At 40.7% G+C, this 19,818-nt stretch overlaps 1 protein-coding gene and 1 long non-coding RNA gene across 2 annotated transcripts in view; both read left to right on the top strand.

The window, feature by feature from the left end:
- Positions 1 to 249: 249 nt before the first annotated feature.
- LOC130571601 (uncharacterized) lies at positions 250 to 1,448 on the top strand. Its single transcript, XR_008965105.1, has 3 exons — positions 250 to 572; positions 702 to 807; positions 944 to 1,448. It is a non-coding gene; the product is annotated as an uncharacterized LOC130571601 (long non-coding RNA).
- A 1,630-nt stretch (positions 1,449 to 3,078) lies between these two features.
- Positions 3,079 to 19,818, top strand: part of cdk4 (cyclin dependent kinase 4) — a 55,572-nt gene continuing 38,832 nt past the window's right edge. The window contains exons 1-2 of the mRNA XM_057361942.1: positions 3,079 to 3,241; positions 3,955 to 4,175. Coding sequence (XP_057217925.1) covers positions 3,958 to 4,175 — 218 coding nt within the window. The 5' untranslated portion in view covers positions 3,079 to 3,241; positions 3,955 to 3,957. The remainder of the gene's footprint in view (positions 3,242 to 3,954; positions 4,176 to 19,818) is intronic.

The following is a 19,818-nucleotide window of genomic DNA, read 5'->3' as shown; positions in this document are numbered from 1 at the left end:
GGTTTTTTTTCTCGATTAGAGTTTTGGGTTCCTCGCCACCGTTTGCATACTGTTTTTGCACTATCTGCCTGACCGGGGGGCTGCTTTAGAATTTTAAAGTTTTACTTAATTAATATTGCATATAGGAATTTATAGTCTGTTATATTTGACCTGTGCTTCTCTCTCCTTTATCCTAAATGTGTGCTCTCACTGAGCGTGTGTGTGTGTGTGTGTGTGTGTGTGTGTGTGTGTGTGTGTGTGTGTGTGCGTACTTGTCTGTGTATGTACGTGTGTGTGTTGTGTGTGTGTGCGTGCGCATCCGTGTGTGTGTGTGTGTCTCTATGTCTATGTGTGTTAGTACGTGTGCATATTGTGTGTGTGGAGTGTTTTGTATGTGGGTATGTCTGTCTTCTGTGTTTTCAACCTTTTCTTGTTTTTGCAGGTACAACTTTAATTATTTTGCTTATAGTCAATATGTCTCATGTACAGCTGCTTTGTAACAATGAAAATTGTAAAAGCGCTTTATAAATAAAGTTGAGTTGAATCAGGAGGTGGTGGTGCCATCAGTTACTACAGGCATTTCCTCTGGCAAGGTATGATATTGCTAACTATACTTTGAATGAACAAATATTCATTGTGTGCATTTCTCAGTATACAGGTCATTTGTAATAAATAATGCACACTATAATAAAGTGTACTGTTTTGTCACTTTTTCTGTAAAGCCAACAGTCAGTCACCAAACCAATGATCCAACTGGATCTAAACGTTATGGAGGTCACCTCATCTTTGCCAGACGTCATGGAGATCACCCCAGCTATGAGAATCCATGTATGTACAGGGAATGTTTATGTATTGTTTGACTTGTTTATGCAATTACATTTCCTGTTTCATAAGTGTTTGAGCAACACTTGACATTATTATTCATTATCTTTATTTGTTTGACTATATTATTATCTTTTTGCAGAAAGGACTCGGCTGTGATGAAACAGATTCTGCTCACTGTGACTGGGTGAAGGAGTACCGAACCCACTTTGCTGGGAAAGTTCACCTACCACAGGTCACAAGAATGAACAAGGATGATCATTGACCAATAAATGTCTGTCTGTCTGTCTGAAAAAAATATATATATATCTTGTTGTTCATTCTCTCCTTTGCTTACTCCAGCTTTAATCCTAGTAGAATGGCCTTGTAAACTAACGGTACTGCTCTCCTACTTGTAAGTCGCTTTGGATAAAAGCGTCTGCCAAATTAATAAATGCAAATGTAAATTATTCCTTGTTGGCTATAACAATGCGGGACCTATTTATTGACACCATTTTCTATGATGGTGGCATGGATCAGGACAAAATCAAGGCTCCCTTCCTTTTCACCTTTGAGAAATGCAGGACATGGAGTTTTTCATGCAGGATGTATATGATAAAATAAATATTTGTGTGTCTTGCCTGCACAATCCTGACCTTTAAAAAGCTAACTGGTGGTGTACTGTAGATCTGGGTTAATTCTGTAAATGGTTTTGTATTGTCATAGAGTTTTAGGTGTTGTAAAATGTCTTGTTTTTGACCAATTAAAGTTTCATGGGGAAAAAGGTCACTTTATCCATGTGATTGTCTTAATCAAAAGGTAATGAGTCCATCCAAGATTATATTCCTTATACATTATATTCACAACTATACTGTTGTACATGCATTCATTTTTATTTGGCAATAGTGACAGATGATATTTACACTAAGTTTAAATAGCTGTAGGTTCTGTTTACACTAAGTGAATATGGAAGCATTTCTTAGCGATATGCTATTTACACTAACCAAAAATAGCTGTATTTTCTTTTGATTAACTGTAAATAGGAGTTAGATGCTATATTGATACTTCTAAATAGTGGCAGATACTATTTGCACCTCAGTATTGTTGTGCATTAAACATTATGAAATAATAACCCGTGTAAATCATTATATTTATCTGCTGTTTGAAATTACGTCGACAACAAGGTTACCTATTTGTACTCAAATTGACACCCCGTTTTTATTTTTTGAAGTGGAGTCTACATTTAAAAGGAATAAACGAGATGAGACAAGCTAATAGGTGATCATTTTATTTATTTTTTATCACACCTGTAAGGGCAAAGCAAAAACCATATCAGCGGTTTTTTTACATTAATGAATTATATATGTTATATGATTCACAAATAGCGTTAATATGGTGGGGGGACGAAAGCAGGGGTGCAGATAGTGTAAGTCATACTGTTTCTCATAGAAACAATGTCATGAAAACGTGACAAAAGTTAAAGAGAGGAAATTAAAGTACGACCCATTGAGGTGAATCTTACGTAGCTCCTCCTCTCTGGATGTGATCTGTACCTCCTCGTTGGATCTGTAGCTCCTCCTCGTTGGACGTCTAACGTCTGCCCATTTGCTCTGCAGCGAGCACCACTTGATTTTTTTCAGTACTACATTTATCTCTGCTCATCTAAGGAGCACAGCTGATCACACAAGAAGAGACCTCGGTAGCACTCTGCTTTTTCTTTTTTATACAGATTAAATATATCTAATTTCTGTGGCTGAAATATGAATCTCTGATACATTATGCTTAAGTGAACGGTATTTTTACAAAATGTGTAGTTGTATGTGATTTTCAGGAAAAATAACTTTGTGTACATTTAAGACAATTAACTACAAAAATATGAGATCATATCGAAACTCAAAGGAATGCTAATAATTTGTTTCTAAACACTATAAACATTTCTTAAAAAGTGTTTAGCAGGTTAAGGTAATGAATTAATTTAAAGATAAGTCACAGTGGCATCACATCATATGGCCAATTCATCTACTTGAAAAAACACACAAAAATCACTTAATTTAAAATTGTATTCTGCATTTATGCCTACACCACATTTGAATAATTGATATTCGTTTTTTATTGGTTATGTTTACACGTCATAAACGTATAACAAACACATAATAAGAAATAAATTATAAAGAAGATCGAAGTTGAAAATGAATTGTGTGGAGTTTTTTTTTATGGGATTTGGTCAAACGCGCGAGGGGTCTCATCATGGGTCTGATCGTCGCTCCGCCCTGATATCAGACACACAGGAAGTGGGTTCAGACACGTCGCACTACAGCAGGACGTTTCGCACGCACACTTTTTAAATAAAGTTAAACGATAGACAACACGAGTAAAGTGTGTCAGACAGAACGAACAGCGCACGAGAGACATGAGACACGTGCTTTAGTTGATCTAACATTACAAGTCGACAAGAAACGTGGTGAGTTTCTCATAAATTTGCGTTTACTTTATTAATAATCGCGATGTATATGTCATAAGCTTAAACGGAAATGATGAGGCGTTATTTACTATTTACGTGAAGAAAGTGACATCTTTATTCTGTATTTGTACATGAGTGGCATGTGTTCTTCACAGTGTTCAACACTTTAATCTGATACTGATCGTTTGTAAATGTCAACCCTACAGTTATGTGCACTTGTTAGGTTAGACACAGCATCACGGTCTCTGCCGAACGAGCACTGTGATACCACGGTATTATTTACCCTTGAGTACAATGTAGGGGACCTACGCAGTACACAAGTACAGTAATCATGCAGCCACTTTATGATAAAGTCACAAATATCTTTACAAAAGAAACCTTGACTGAATCAACATGACTCTGATGTTGATTTGAGTGAAAGTAAAGTGATGCAGGAGACAAAGCTACACAAGAGTTCACAAGATGGAACTACAGATTTAAAAAGTGATGTTTTCCTCCTTTTTCCACTCAGTTTAATGAATGATTTCAAATAGATTGTAAGCGATGTAAACACGACAGCTCACTCACTCCTTTGATCAGACGGCTTTGTGTCGTTAAAGAAGGCAAGGCAGCATGTGGAACGCACAGAAATATTTAGGAGGAACTGAGAGAGAACACATCTCCTGGAAAAGTGTCTTCACCGTTGTGTAGTGAAATGTGTTTGTTTTGTGCAGGTCATGGCGCAGGAGAGCATGGTGCAGTACGAGCCTGTCGCTGAGATCGGTGGTGGCGCTCACGGGACGGTTTACAAAGCTCGAGACAAAGACAGCGGACAGTTTGTGGCTTTGAAGAGTGTGAGAGTGCAGACCAATCAGGATGGACTTCCTCTGTCCACGGTTCGAGAGGTAGCCCTGCTCAGACGACTCGAGCAATTCGACCATCCTAACATCGTCAGGTAAGCAAACGTGTTCAGTTAAAAAAATGCTATGCCCAATGCCAACATTCTTCTGTGACAAACCAAAGATATTTTAAAGAGCCAGTTACTAGGATTTCCTCAAATCATCATTATTGCAGTGTGTAACATAGCTTTTCTTCAATGTTAACGATCTGCAAAGTTGTCGGAAAAAAAATCACGATATTGTATCTCAAAATAAAGCGTCGACTCTGAATCGCCTAAACAATTTGCTATGTAAGGGATAATGTACAGGCACCTGGTTGTTATGGCAGAAATTATCCCCGCCAGTGTGATCAGGATGCGAAGCGGCGGTCTTGTGTCACACTGAAGGGACTTATTTGGCGATAACCAGAGGTGGACAGTAACGAAGTAAATTTGCCTGAGTACTGTACTTAAGTACACTTTTTGAGTATCTGTACTTTACTTGAGTATTATTTTTTCTGAGTACTTGTACTTTAACTTGACTACATTTGAAAGACAAATATCATACTTTTTACTCCACTACATTTATAAAAAGGTCCAAAAGTAGAAAATGGTTTCTATGCAGCGGGGTTTCCTGTGTGCACAATTTATCTGGCTTGCGATCTGCCAGGACCTTTTACTGTTGCCAAGTATTTCAGTTTTTCTAAGCTCGCGGTTTTCCGGCAAGCTTTGAATGGCCATTTGGCAGATTTTTTTAACGCAAATCTGGCAACTCTGGGATCTTCCCCGCTAAACTAATGTAAACGTAGGCGCTGCTACATCGTTGATAGCGCTCTGAAAAGGCAAATAGAACATTAAAAGAGGAAAAAGGCACATGTTAAAGTGTGGTGTAATCATCTGTGGGTTACGATCAGTCAAAGATCGTTGAAACATTGTCATGAAAATGATCGGCATAACGGCTAAACGGTAAATAAGCATCACATACACCTTGAGCTACACGTGCGTGTTAACTTCTGATCTGCTGCTATATCATTTAAAGCGATTTGGAAAATGAATGATGTTTTTACTGAAGTAACTATAGTTGAAGTATTCCTGTTGAAATAAAAACAATAGAACCCTGCCCAAAATACAACATAAAATGTAATGGATTTAATGGTTATAATGGGAATTGTACTATGGATACTTGTTGTCTACTTGTATGTGATGGATTCTATTGATGGGATGGTAAATCCTATTGGAATAAAACCCAAAACACACTACAAAGAGGAATTTAATTTAAAAATCTCATTCTAATTAAAAAATTCATTGTTTTTTTTCAGCAGGGATGGTATTTGCATTAAAACCACAGTATCCACAAATTTACCATTTTCTAAATATAGGAACCATACTCCAATTAATAATCTTTAGTAAAACCACAGCAACTAAACATACCATAGTTTCATTATATTCATTATTATACTAGCTATAGTTTATGTTTGTAGTTAAATTATGGTAATAAGTCCAACAAACACATGGCTTCTACACTTTACTATTTACAAGAACCTTACTACTTACTGGTAAATTGCTGCTAAAACTGGTAAAGGGAATATACAAAATAAAAGAACACTGCTCATAAATACATATAGGCCTAGGGGGCTAATGAGGATAATTAGGCTAAATGATCATACAGGATTATATCTAAACTAAACATATATGTGCTAAACATATAAAGCTCTTAAAGGAGTAGCTCACTGCAAAATTTGCCCCCATTGACTTTCCATAGTAGGAATAAAAACTACTATGGAAAGTCAATGGGGGCAAATTTTGAAGTGAACTACTCCTTTAATACCACTGATTCTGTGAGCTACTCGGTGTATTCAGTAGGGTGCTTCAGAGGCACAAGGTATACGACAATAAAACAATGCACAACTGACATAAAGGAAATTTACTTTTAATACTTGAGTACGTTTAAAAGCACGTACTTCTGTACTTTTACTCAAGTAAGAATCTGTCTTTACAACTTTTACTTGTAGTGGAGTAATATTTGACCAGTAGTATCTGTACTTTCACTCAAGTAAGGAAGTTGTGTACTTCGTCCACCTCTGGCGATAACAGCCGGCTGCTTGTACATTATCCCGTTTATTACACACCTACTTGCCACATGAGAAAAAAACTGGACATAAAATGTGAATTTGAAATATTTAATTGGCTCATTTTTACCGAATGCAGACCTTCTGGTTTTAAAGTAAGAAACGACGTTCAAACGTCACGAACATGCAAATTGGTTTAATCATTTGTAAATATAATATCATATATGTTATTAAAAGACATATTTATAATTCATTTTTGTGTAATATTAAACTGCCCCTCTCAAAATGATTTGCAGCATCCGGGTTACAGGGTGTTATAAATTTTGAGCGGTTGTTGGAATGTCGCGACTGGCCAATCAGAATCAAGCATTCAAATGAGCCGTGTAATTTTTTTTTAATCTCAGGCCTGTAACATTCAGACGAGGGTTGTGAGAATGATAACCCTCTCAGAAAATATCACGGTTTCACGTTGCGCTGTATCATGAAATTATTAATATTAACATCAGTTACAATGACCCTTAAAGAAAGAAGCGTTTTAAACAAATGTCTTTTATAGCAAACTTAACACCAATTCTTAAGAGTCTCCCCTTTGAAAAAATAAATAAAGCTTTACCTCTAAACAAAAGCCTTATTCAATGTTTTTTTTATATAATACAAATATATTATTAAAATGATCATATCTGATCAATCAAATAAATGCCTACAATTTTAACAAATTATAAATCCTTTAAAACGTTTTGGGCACAAGAGGTTTACTAAATTAAAACATGGCCAAAATTATATTCCATTAAAAATAATGTTTAAACATTTTGTATTATTACTATTTGATTAATCATAATATTAAGGTTGCCTTTATAACTCATTAATCATAAATTACATTATATTGTACAATCATAATACAGTATATTTCTGCTATAATCTCTTTGAGTTAAACAGAACTTTTATTTTGACAAGTTGTAGTGAGTGAAGTGAAGTTTCAGTGTGTATTTGACAGTTTTTCTCTATTAAAATGCTTAATATCTAAAAGTTATTCTCTCAGAGCAGCTCTAGATATGTTCATGTGTTTAAGCAGAATAGAGCCGGGAAACTACGTCAGACATGAAATAACTTATATCTAAACGCGGTTTGAAAAAGCACGAGCAGTTTGTCCGTTCACACATCCCGTAGGTCGGTTGTTTTAACCTTGTTTATTGGTTAGCAGAATGTTTTCATTTTTTATTTACATGGATGGATTTAACAGTGTTTGCATATTATTTACAAGAACCGCTTCTGGTCACAGAACGGGAAATATTAGAAATAAACTCTATATTAGCTGTTTTTATTCAGAGTTGTCTGCAGAACACAACACTTTTCATAACACGTTTTTTGTAAAAGCAAAGAAAGTGTAACAACAACAACAGCTAGTAGACTCTACTGCATCTACTGTCGATGAAAACATCTGTCGTCTTCAGTGAGCGGACACAGACTGTGAGGAGCGAGCGTTAAATGGAAAACGTGGACCTTTAACGGTGTAATAAGAGAAAGTTTTTCGTGGCGGGGATGTGATTCCTCTCTACTCCACTTCGGCTACCGTTCTATTTCACCTACCAAAGGGCATCAGCCTGTGAGGGCAAATGGGCAGAGGCTCAAGCCACACAGCCACTCCGTGAACACGTTCCGGTTCCCGCCGTTCCGGGAGTTTCAAAGGAGAAATAACTGAAATACGGGAGTTTCACAGGCGAAACAACAAAACGGGAGGGTGGCAGGAGATGGGTGTCAAAAACGGGATTGTTGATAGGTATGGTATTAATACACAGCGACTGTAAATGAATGAAACATTAAAGAAATTCAACAGGGCTCTATGCGCTTGAACACAAACAGAGGTCTGGTGATCTCAACAAGCTACCTCATTGAAAGTGATATTGGAGCAGTGTGTGTGGATTCATAATAATGACATTAATTTCTAAGGCTGCTGCAACACCTGACGGGCTTATTTGGTGTAAATGTTGTGAGAAAGGCTGTTTGGAAGATAAATGTTTAAATTAGTGCTGTCAATCAATCAAAATATAATCTGATTAATCACATTTTTTCTGTGATGAATCGCACATAAATGTAATGGTTTTAAATATACTTTTACATTCTAATAATTTCATGTTTAATCTCAAAATTAATGTAGAAACAACAGATTACTTTAACAACATCATTTTATGAATGAAAGCCAACATTCTGATATTAGTACTGCAACTGATGTCTCCATTAAATTGAGGATTTTTTCTTCATTTTAACATTAATTATAGCCGTTCAACAGCATAATTGAGAGCTATCATGTCTAACAGGTAGGAAATATACAGAAATTGAATGAAGTTCTCAAACACTTTACAGTCTTTAAGGCTAAATTCTAAATTAAATAGCTACAAAGCACATTGAATTTGTCTTTTCTTTTGTTCTTTGATAAACATTAGTGACAGGAGTCACAGCAGCAGGTTTAAGAGCTGCCACTCTACGCAGATCTGACGCCTCTCCCATTTTCACAACTCTTTGCATTCATTTACGATTTTATGTAGCGTGTTGAAATCTGTGCATGCGAAAATACTAGACAAAGTGGGCATTCTGGCATAATCTTGTGTTTTTTATTTCATTCAAGCATGAAAGAGAGGGTAATACTGATGCTGTGCTGTCTGACAGAGATTCACTGACGCAGCCTTTAGCCCGTTACTGTAAACACCAGACGGGACCGCTGTCGCGTTGCGTTGTGCCACGTCCCACAGCTAAAAGCTGGATCGCGAAGGAGGTCTGGCCTTGGAGTGTTTCGCCCCCGCCCCGGCGGAGAGACGTATCGTGGGCGCACCGGTGCGGGTGGCAGGTGAAGGATCACAGGCAGTCCATCTACACTGAAAGCGTCAAAGCAACGGTTTCCTGTAGCTTTCCTGTGGCTCAGTGGTAAGAGCATGGTGCTAACAACGGCAAGGTCGTGGGTTTGATCCCAGGGATTGCACATACTTAGAAAAAGATGTATAGTATAATGCAATGTAAGTCGCTTTGGATAAAAGCATCTGCCAAATGCAGGAATGTAAATGTAATATTTCAAATCACGCTTAAATGATTTAAAGGCCTTTACATGGATGTCTCTATATTTTCTTTGCGGCGGAGGTTCGGACAATACTTTTTTTATGAAATAATATTTAATCAATCAATCTGTTTTATTAGGCCATTTATTTTATATTCTGATAGCCACAGTATGTATGAACGAGAAAGGTCTGGTAACAGAGAAAATGTGTTGTAGGTTCTGGTGCTAAAGCAAAGTCCTAGTGGTCTGTTTTAATAATTAATAAAACTACTGACAACAAAATGAAACAACTGAACTGAAATGTTGAATGCTTCATTCTGATTGGCTGACGAACGTTCGACGGGTGTGCAGTTTTTTTTCCAGTTAAACGCACACCTATGAAGTAGTTACAGATTTGTCGACCGAATTACAGTTGCATCCCAGCTAACACAGTTAGGTTGTGACGACGTACCTGGACCGGACCGTATTCGTTGCCACGACGTACCATAATAACGTTCCAGCGACGTAACTTTGTGATTCCCATATTCGTCCTGACGACGTAACATTGGACGTTGTTGGGACATGGTGATTACCTCCTGAAGACATACCTGGGAGGTACCATATTCGTCGGAGCGACATACCAAAAAAACGTTTCTGGGACGTGATGAGCATGTCCTAATGACCAAACAGTCACGTTGTTAAAATCTTTTAATTTAATTTAATCAATTATCATCCCTCACATGGAGGATTAAATTAATTTGTGATTTAATCTGTGCGTTAAAGATTAAATTGTATGTATAATTGGAGTAATTTTCTATTCAAATATGTATAAAGCACAGTATAACGATAAATAAAACTCAACACAGCACTGTACATCACAATCAGATATTTTATTTAGATACTGAAGTAAATGACATAAACAATCAAAGACTTCAACACAATATAGAGGATTTAAAGCAGATATTTATTGACAGAGATAAGTAAACATTATGTTTAGGCTTAACATTATATTCTTGTCTTATCACATAAGTTTAGCAGGTTGTCCGTTTTTAGAAACGACAATCAAAAGCTTCTTTAGTCACACTCACAAACATCAGGGTCCATTCAGTTAAACGCGCCAAATCGATCAAAAATCACTAAAATCTGTTTACTCTCACATCTGTAAGGTATAAAGTAAAGAAAGAATATTAATAAACCGCTAAAGTCAAATCAGGCAGTGAGGTAAAAAGAAATCACCGTTAACGTTTAATGAGAGCGTGCGGCTCTTTGCAGAACAAAGAAGGTACGTGCATGCTGGAGACGAGCACGCACCTATCAGACGCGCGCACACAAAATAAATAGTTGTAATTGTGGTATCGAATTAAACTCCAGTTTAATAGCTGTCAGAAGACAGATTAATAGCATTCGTCTTGACATTATAACAGATTTAACTCTGATCATACAGTTTTCATACAATAACATAATAAACAGAAATGACCAGATTCATTAATCAAATGACCAGTGTCCAGGTCATCTGAAGACGAGTACATCACGTCACTACAACGTTCTCAACGGGATTAATTCACAACATTATTTGAGGACTTGGCTCAGACGTTTCTGGAACGTATGCAAAAATGACCAGTGTCCAGGTCATCTGAAGACCAGTACATCACGTCGCTACAACGTTCTCCATGGGATTAATTCACAACGTTATTTGAGGACGAGGCTAGGACATTTCTGGAACGTAAGCAAAAATTCTAAGAAATGGAACGTTGCCAAGACGTCCTCAGAACGTGGTCACAAAGTAATGTCACGGTGACCAAATGAATACGAACTGGCGACGTTGTCAGGACGTACTGTGTTAGCTGGGATATCACTGCGCCCAGTTTAACTTAAATGTAGCCTACTGTCCACCAGTGAATACGTATCTAACAACAGACAAAGTGACAGGCAAATTCCATTGTCTGAGAAGAAATAACTATTAATATTTATGGACAGCATGAACATTTGAACAACAATGGCGAGAGCACTGTACAGGACTGTTCAGACGAAAAACTAAAGCACATATCAAAGGTAACGTCAAATTACATGACACAATAAGCGGGTTAAAGATAAAACACGAAGCACAAAATAACAAAAACAACATGTTAAATTCGTCTGTGGAATGGGTAAACAGGACTTAAAACACACAGCAGGAAGCTTTCTATGCCACTGTGAGAACCGCAGCTGGCGCAGAAACCTCCGTGTCACTTTTTTCTCTTAATACTTTTCTTATATGACAGGGGTGTTAAATGCGACAAAAACGAATCAAATATAGATACTTGTCTTTTCACTCTCAGTGAAGCAAACGCATGTGCACTGTCTGTCTTCCTCTCAATCTCGGAAAACTGCATATGCAGGCTCAAGCAACGCCTTCAGATGAGATGCGTAAGAAATTAGTCCTACCAGCAAGTGCATTCCGGGACAAATACCATACAAATGTCTTGAGATAAAACATTGTATAAGCGGAATAATTGACTCCGGTCCTTTCAATTATCGAAAGTTAATGCACACCCAAGGTGTAACGGCCACGACGTGAAGGGGTGTGCATTAAAGAGCAGGTTTAAAGGTTTTTGTAAGTGTCCTAATGTTGTATTAGAGTCCCCAACAACATGTTCAAATGTATCAAAGGTAAAAAACTCGGTGCTATTTTCTTAAAATATGCATTTAGTATCTATCCATTTCTCAAAGATCCCTAAATGATTCCTCCGAAGCTGTTCAAATTTTCCGCTTCTCTAAGCTCCTCCCTACTGCGAGTCCAGTGTGCTCCGATTGGCCAACTGGCCCAATCAGTTGTGATTGGTCTTTCTTCATACACTGCGTGTCAGAAACGAAACGCCCATTACCACAGTTCTTATCTCAGGAAGGTTTTTGTAAACAAAGACGCTGTAAGTGTATAAAAATGGCATCAGTATTACCATATCACAAGTACTCCATCTATCTTCATAAACCATTCAGACTATTGTTTCCTATTGATATTTTTTCGTCATAGCTGCGGGAGAACAACAATGGCTCTATCCAAAAGTTTATCATTACTTTGATTATACAGAGAGGAGTAACTGAGAAAGCTAGCGTGAGCTTCCAAAGATAATGCACACACCTTTACATAATAAAATGATATCGTGCTGTAGTCCGTTTTTAAAATAATGACAAGCAAACCGTTTTGTTTGAAGGGGATCGTGACCACAGCTAAACTTTGCACACTTGACAAAACCATAATGTGAGACACGTTAGCAAAGTGCTACCGTGACTAAACGATAGAGGGATACAGTTTGTATAATACTACGACATGTAGAACGACAACAGTTTACAATAACCACCACATTATTAGGTAAGAGTTGGATTATTAAAACTGTAACACTGTTATACGTTGTTACGAAACCTACAGCTGTACTACATATACAACACGGATTAGCACAATTACTTTATATTGTAAGCACTCATTTAACATGTACACATAATATTTGACAGGGCACGTCTCGTTCCCTCCATCAGGGAACCGAGGTTACAAACGTAACCGAGACGTTATCAGGTACAGAAACTGAATAAAGGAGTCAAATGTAAAACACTTCATATTCTTCACAGTATAAATGAAATATATATTAAAGTTATTAAAGTTGATCAGTCAAGAGTGGTGAGTGTGTTTTGTCTTCGTTTTTTGTTGTTTGATGAGCATTAAAACAGATATGTTTGTTATGCTGCTGTCCCTTTAAGAGCTAGCGTGCACAGAAATGTCAGCTATGCTTTCCTGGTCCGGCTGGATACATGGTGCCTCGGGTTTGAGCTCGGCTCCAAGCCACGCCCGCCCCCAGTGCCGTGTTTACAGGAAGTGCATGTGGAACTTAGTTAGACCTGGAACGTCCCTTTTCGGAACGTCCACGTCAAACAAGTTATGTCACCCTCTCTTCCCTCGAGGGTGAGGCAGCTAGAGGATACGTCGATGTCCCCCAGGTGGAGTGTGCCGCCGCGGTGCACTCATGCCCTCAGGCGGCGGCCACCTGGGGGGCTCGACCTAGACTCCCGTCCAAAGCATGTAGGGTTTCGGCATCTCTGGTGTCGAGAGCTTACATTGCTGCGGGCCAAGCTGCCTCCTCTCTCCACGCTATGGCCATCCTGCCAGGCCAAGGCATTGAGAGAGCTCCACGAGGGTAAGACCAACCCAGCGCTTACGCAGGAACTCCGCGCCGCCACCGACCTCGCTCTACGGGTGACCAAGGTGACCGCGCGGGCCCTGGGTTGGGCGATGTCCACACTTGTGGTCCATGAGAGACACATCTGGCCGAACCTTGCACAGATGAGTAACTCCGAGATGGTCCGCTTTCTCAACGCACCCATCTTGCAAGGGGGGGCTGTTTGGTGATTTACATTTAGCATAATTGCAATAAAATAAAATTGGTCTCATATAGCCTGTCACAGTATACAGAGCTAAGGTTTTTTTTTTGAAAGAGATAAAAGTCAGAGCTGATCAGTCAGGTGTTGACGGAGGATATGTGTTTATGGCTACAGAATCTGCTGATCTTGTAGCAGCGGGCAGATCATTCCATAAATGTGGAACCGATCCCGAGAAGGTACGTGAGGGAGATCTTTTACCGTTTTGGGATGGCACCACAAGACGTCGTTCATTTGCAGAGCGTAGGGATATTGGGCGAATATATGTCTGCATTAGCAAGTGAAGGTAAGGGGATGCCAAATCAGTGGTGGTCTTGTAGGCCAGGAGCAGAGTCTTGAATTTGATTCGAGCGACTATAGGGAGCCAATGTAACTTAGTGAAGAGAGGAGTGACGTGTGCTCTCTTCCGTTCATTGAAGACCACTCTTGCCACTGCATTCTGGATCATTTGTAGAGGTTTGGTTGTGCAAGCTGGAAGTCTAGTCAGTAGCGCATTGCAGTAGTCCAGTCTGGACAGAACAAGAGCCTGGACTAGGACTTGCGTAGCATGCTGGGATAGGAAAGGTCTAATTTTCCTGATATTGTAGAGGATGAATCTACAGGACCGGGTTGTGCTGGCAACATGATCAGTGAAGTTAAGCTGATTGTCGATCACCACTCCCAGGTTTCTTGCCGTTCTGGAAGATGTAATGGTTGATGGTGATACTGTCGAGCAGTAGTTCTCGACTGTAAGGAAGCAGACAGAGGCTATCAAGCATATCCTCCCCTGCCGCGACTCGGCCGCCCTCGGCCGTCAAGTCCCATGCACCGTCTGCTTCCCAGCAGCCCTGGTCCTCTTTGACGCCCTCTGGCATCCCCCACTCAGGCGCCCCCCCCCCCGGAAGAGACATCAAAGAGGAGACCATCACCCTGTCAGCAGCCGTGGCGAAAGCGAAGCGGCCCTGACGGGAAGACCCCAGCGAGATCGAGTTTACCATCGGGCCCGACCCTAGCCACTCCATCGCTGGTGGGTCGGATAGGGACAGTTCCTGCCCCGTCTCACCATCTGTTGGCCCCCCCGGCAAGGCGCAATGTTGAGTATAATCACCAGCCCTCAGCACTCTGTCAGATGGCGAAGGATCCGTACTGCTAGCCATCGAACCACCCCCCGCGGGGACGATGAAGCAGATCGAACCCCTAGTCCCCCTGTCTCGGTTCCTGGGAGCCTAGCTTCGCTTTCCCAGACCGTCACGGTGGCTAGGGAAGACGATCCGTCTCGGCTACGCGATCCAGTTCGCCACACGCCCGCCCAAGTTTCGGGGCATCCCCTCTACCTCAGTCAGAGGCACGATGCGCCCGTGCTTCAGGCTGAGGTCGCCACCCTTCTGGCGAAGGAAGTGATTGAGCCCGTCCCTCCAGCTGAGATGTTCAACGGGTTTTACAGCCCGTACTTCATTGTCCCAAAGAAAGGCGGGGGGATGCGCCCCACCCTAGATCTGCGTGCCCTGAACATGCACCTACACACGCTGCCGTTCAGGATGATCACGCAGAGGCGCATCCTGACGTCTGTCAGATGTCAGGATTGGTTCATGGCAATCGACCTGAAGGACGCGTACTTTCATGTCTCGATCCTCCCTCGGCTTTCGAGGGACAGGCATATCAGTACAGGGTCCTCCCCTTCGGTCTGTCCCTGTTTCCACGGGTCTTCACGAAGATCGTGGAAGCCGCCCTCCTTCCCCTCAGGGAAAGAGGTGTGTGGGTACTAAACTATCTTGACGACTGGCTCAACTTGGCGCACTTGCGAGATCTGTTGTGTACACACAGGGACCTGGTGCTCCGGCATCTAGATCTTTTGGGGCTACAAGTCAACTGGGAAAAGAGCAAGCTCTCCCCCATGCAGAGCATCCTCTTTCTCGGTATGGAACTCGACTCTGTCTCCATGACAGCGCGACTGACTACAGAAACACTTCAGGCAGTCAGCAGTCCCCCTGAAACTATTTCAGAGGCTCCTGGGGCACATGGCGTCCTCGGCGGGGGTGGTCCCCCTCGCGTTGATGGACATGCAACCGCTCCAACACTGGCAACCCCGTCCGTGTTGTGTCCAGTACGCGCACTGCGCCTCTACTTTGACCACACGCAGAGCTTCAGACGCTCTGGGCAGCTCTTTGTCTGTTTTGGAGGTCAGCAGAAGGGGAGGGCTGTCTCCAAACAGGGACTGGCACACTGGATCGTGGATGCCGTCGCTACGGCATACCGATCTCAAGATCGCCCCTGCCCGTTAGGAGTGAGGGCACACTCCACTCGGGGTGTAGCCTCCTCATGGGCACTGGCTCAGGGTGCCTCTCTGGCAGACATCTGCAGAGCTGCGGGTTGGGCTACGCCCAACACCTTCTCAAGGTTCTACAACCTCAGCGTGGAACCGGTGGCAGCCCGCGTCCTGCAGGTCAACATGTCGGACCAGCAGCCGGTAGGGCATACGCCTGCAAAAGCCCTTCCCCCCTTCCTTAGGTGGGTCAGCGGCTATTTCTGCCTCCCTTCTCTCCCCACTGTGTAAAGAACAGGCATTCCATCCATCACTAAGCACCTTCCTGGGGGCAGGCTGGGCAGAGCAGTCCTGCCCCCTTAGGCCGGGGAACAGTTGAGTTATCTACACATAGCTCTAACCGGACCTATATGAACAATAAATGATACAAAATGCACACAAAACACCTAAAAAATAAAAATAATAACAATGTTAATTTGTCTTTGTTACATTTAACCATCAGATTGCATTATTTTATTATTTTTGTAAGGATCTTTACATTGTGTCCGTTTCTGTACTTGTTGAACAAGAGACCTCATCTTTCGTTCACGAGTGAGAAGTAACAGCTCGTTCATGTCGTTCATGAATGAGAATCAGCGGGTCCTTTCGTTCACTCACGAACGAGATGAACGAGATGACTGATCGTTCATGTCGTTCATAAACGAGAATCAGCGGGTCCTTTAATTACTTTCGTTCTTGTACGAACGAGATCTCTCTCGTTCAGACTCAAACACAGGTTTGTTCGTTCAGTGAAGGACGTATTCGTTCAGCACATTCAACCAATCATATGCTCTGTCAAAGCTCACACTCAAACTCCATTGGCTCGTGCTTTAGACACTCTTTTAAATCAAGACGCTCTGGGCTCGAGGGAGAGATTTCAGTGAACGAGAAATATGAGTCATTGCCTTTCATGAACGAGAACGATTCGTTCACTTGAAAGATTCGTTTAAAAACTACACAAAATAGATGCTGAGAAAACGAGCTTTTCCAACTGAATGAAAGCTGTGCACCTTTTGAGGACACAAGGGGTCTGAAATTCGCTAAATATAGTGCCAAAGTCACTAAATTGTCACCGGAATGTGCGTGACACGGGACCTGAATGGCAAGGATCGGTGGCTAATTGTGGCCGTTAACATTATGCCAGGTTGCCACAAATGAAACGATGCATGGGAAACGGCTTCGGCGTGTTAGTTGCAATGTGTGACGCACTATGCAACAAGCTACTGTAAACAAGCTGACGTTAACTAGCTAAGTTACTTTTTAATTGCTAACATAGCAGATTCATGGAAAATGCATCGGTAATCAGCATTTTTTGCCACAACTAATTTATTAATGAGTCAGCATGAACTACACTAAAGAGAATCACTTGATTTAAAGTGAATAAAATAGCCTTCTTACTGGAGTTGATCAAACACTGATGAACTGAGCCGCATACCTTACTTTTGTGTAGCGTAGGTGAGATGAACGGGGAAAGCAGGCAGTGGGTCAAACCACTGTGAGGCAGGGGAGGGGGAACTCCGCTGTTTCTAAACTTAAAACGCATTTTTTGTGTTTGTATTTTTTTATAATTACACAATTAGTTTAGGTATACGTAAATATATTTGGCACAATAGACAGTGCGATTTTTAATGATTTGGAGGGGACAACCCTTGGATGGAGGGGGACGTGTCCCCTCCGTCTCCCCCCCCTATTGCTATTTTGAGGCAACTGAAATAGACTGCGCCACTGACCAACAATATGTTTTTGGTTAATTAAAGAGCATGTTAGTAATATGCGCCTGTAGGCGGGTGCACAGCGCACGTACATTCTGCTTATTACACACAGAGGGATACGCAGCAGCACACAAACATGTCAAATATTAAAAATAAATGGATTGCAATGTAAAAGATTACAATTGTGTACATAAAGATAAGAAATCCGGCTTGCCCTGTAGATGGTCTGCTCGCGTGCTTTAAAGAGGAATTTAAGCAGACTCATCATGCATTCAAATGATTAAAGTTGGCGCGGTTGGCAATCAAACTACGTTCTGTGCCTGAGCAACAAACAAAAATACTCAAAACATTTTCCAAGCCTAATAAAGAAACGAAACAAAATATAACTTTTTAACTATTTATTTATTCTAAACTATTTTAACCGTTTAAACAGTGTCATTCACATCATTAATTCAAATTCTGCTCCAGCTCATTTGGCTATCAAACTATGCGTTATGCACGTGAGCCACAAAAAAATAAAAAAATTCTAAATTAACTTAATAACGAAATGAAACGAAATATGAATAATTTGCCATTAAAAGCAAAACTAAAGTATTTTAATGGTTGCAGCAGTTTCAACAGTATCATTCACATCATTAATTCAAACCCGTGCTCCAGCGCAGTTATCAATCAGACTATGCGTTCTGCACCTGGCTGAGCCACAAACAAAAAATACTTCAAACTTTTTTCTAAATAACTTAATAAAGAAAATAAATGAAATTTGAATAATTTGCCATTAAAAACAAATGGAACTATTTTGGCAATGTGGAAAAGGTTAAACAAAGTGCATTTGGCGCTAAATAAGGAAGGATATTAGAGATATAGCGCCAGAAAATCATCATTATAAATGTAATGGGTGCGTGTGATGCGTACAGCTCCGATGTGTAGACGCACTGGTCATTTTAAATGACAGAAATGGTGTTTGTCAAATTTTACTATATGCAGACTGCTATTTTAGCTGGGTATAATATGGAAGGTGAACATGATGCTAACGCCATGAGGTAATGCTATCTGTTTGCTCTGTTATACACTGATAAAATCATGTTTGTACTGGTGGATAACTGCAGTGAATACTGAAACATTAGTTAGATTTTACTTCCCTCAAACGATGTTGTATTCAGTATGGCTTGGCTATGGCTTTCGTTGAAAGCTAAAAAAGTAGCAAGCCAGTCATGTTAGCATTGCGGCTAACACATTAACGTTGTTTACTGTGCTGTGTTTACTGTTTAGCTGTGGGTCCTTTCGCTTACAAGTGTCATTATCTTTAGAACACAAATGGATGCCATTTTGTAACCTTACAGTATCTCTGTGAGCTGATCATCTTCTTTCTATAAGTTACTGATAAGCCTCCCCCAAGAGCTGAAATGTAGTTGTGCGTCTATGCAGAAATACCAATCACAACAGACTGGGGTGGCCGACCAATCGGAGCACAGTGGGTTTGTGTACGGGATGGGTTTAGAGAAACTGAATATAGAGAAACTGCTTTGAATGAACCGTTTAGAGATCTTTAACCCTTTTAAACCAGATACGTCGTCGCCGACGCATTTTACCAAGCGTTATTCATTTGACCGTAACTCTTCAACCATTTGTGCTATCAAAAAAACATGTATGCATGTATGTATGTATTCAGGGTTTTTCCTGGCTCAAAATGAGGCGGAGGTGGTGCCATCCTGATCTTGTACACACACACGTAGGCTAGTGTTGGGCGATATTCTCTATAGTCAGGTCGTTCTATCACCAGCCTGTGGATCGCCGATAACGATCGTATCGAGGGGCAGAGCAATTATGCATTTATCTATGACAAGCTAGATTTTTGGACAAAAACAGAAGCATACGTGTCTAGAAAATGCTCATGTGTGACTGCAATTAACATTCTATCAGAGTGTAAGTTCAGTGCAGTTGGCAATCTTGTTACTTCCCACCGCAACCTTTTAAACAAGAGAAAGTAAACTATTGCTGTAAGTCAATATCATTCATCCAAATGCATCATTGATGCCTATGTGCGCTGTTAATACTTGATTGCCAAACGGAAACAATTTGTGTGCTGGTTTTAAACCCTCACGCGCATAGCAATTCCTGCAATGAAAAGCCAGAGCCACGGCCATCACAAGCTCTCTCGTGCGTGGAAAACTCAAACCCCGCACGTTAAAAACTCTCTGGCGTGAGGAAAAGCCGGAGCCGCGGCCAT

Source organism: Triplophysa rosa, linkage group LG20 (assembly GCF_024868665.1).
Source record: "Triplophysa rosa linkage group LG20, Trosa_1v2, whole genome shotgun sequence".
Lineage (NCBI taxonomy): Eukaryota > Metazoa > Chordata > Actinopteri > Cypriniformes > Nemacheilidae > Triplophysa > Triplophysa rosa.
Note: the sequence above shows the minus strand (reverse complement) of the source record. Positions and strands in the feature narration are given on the sequence as shown.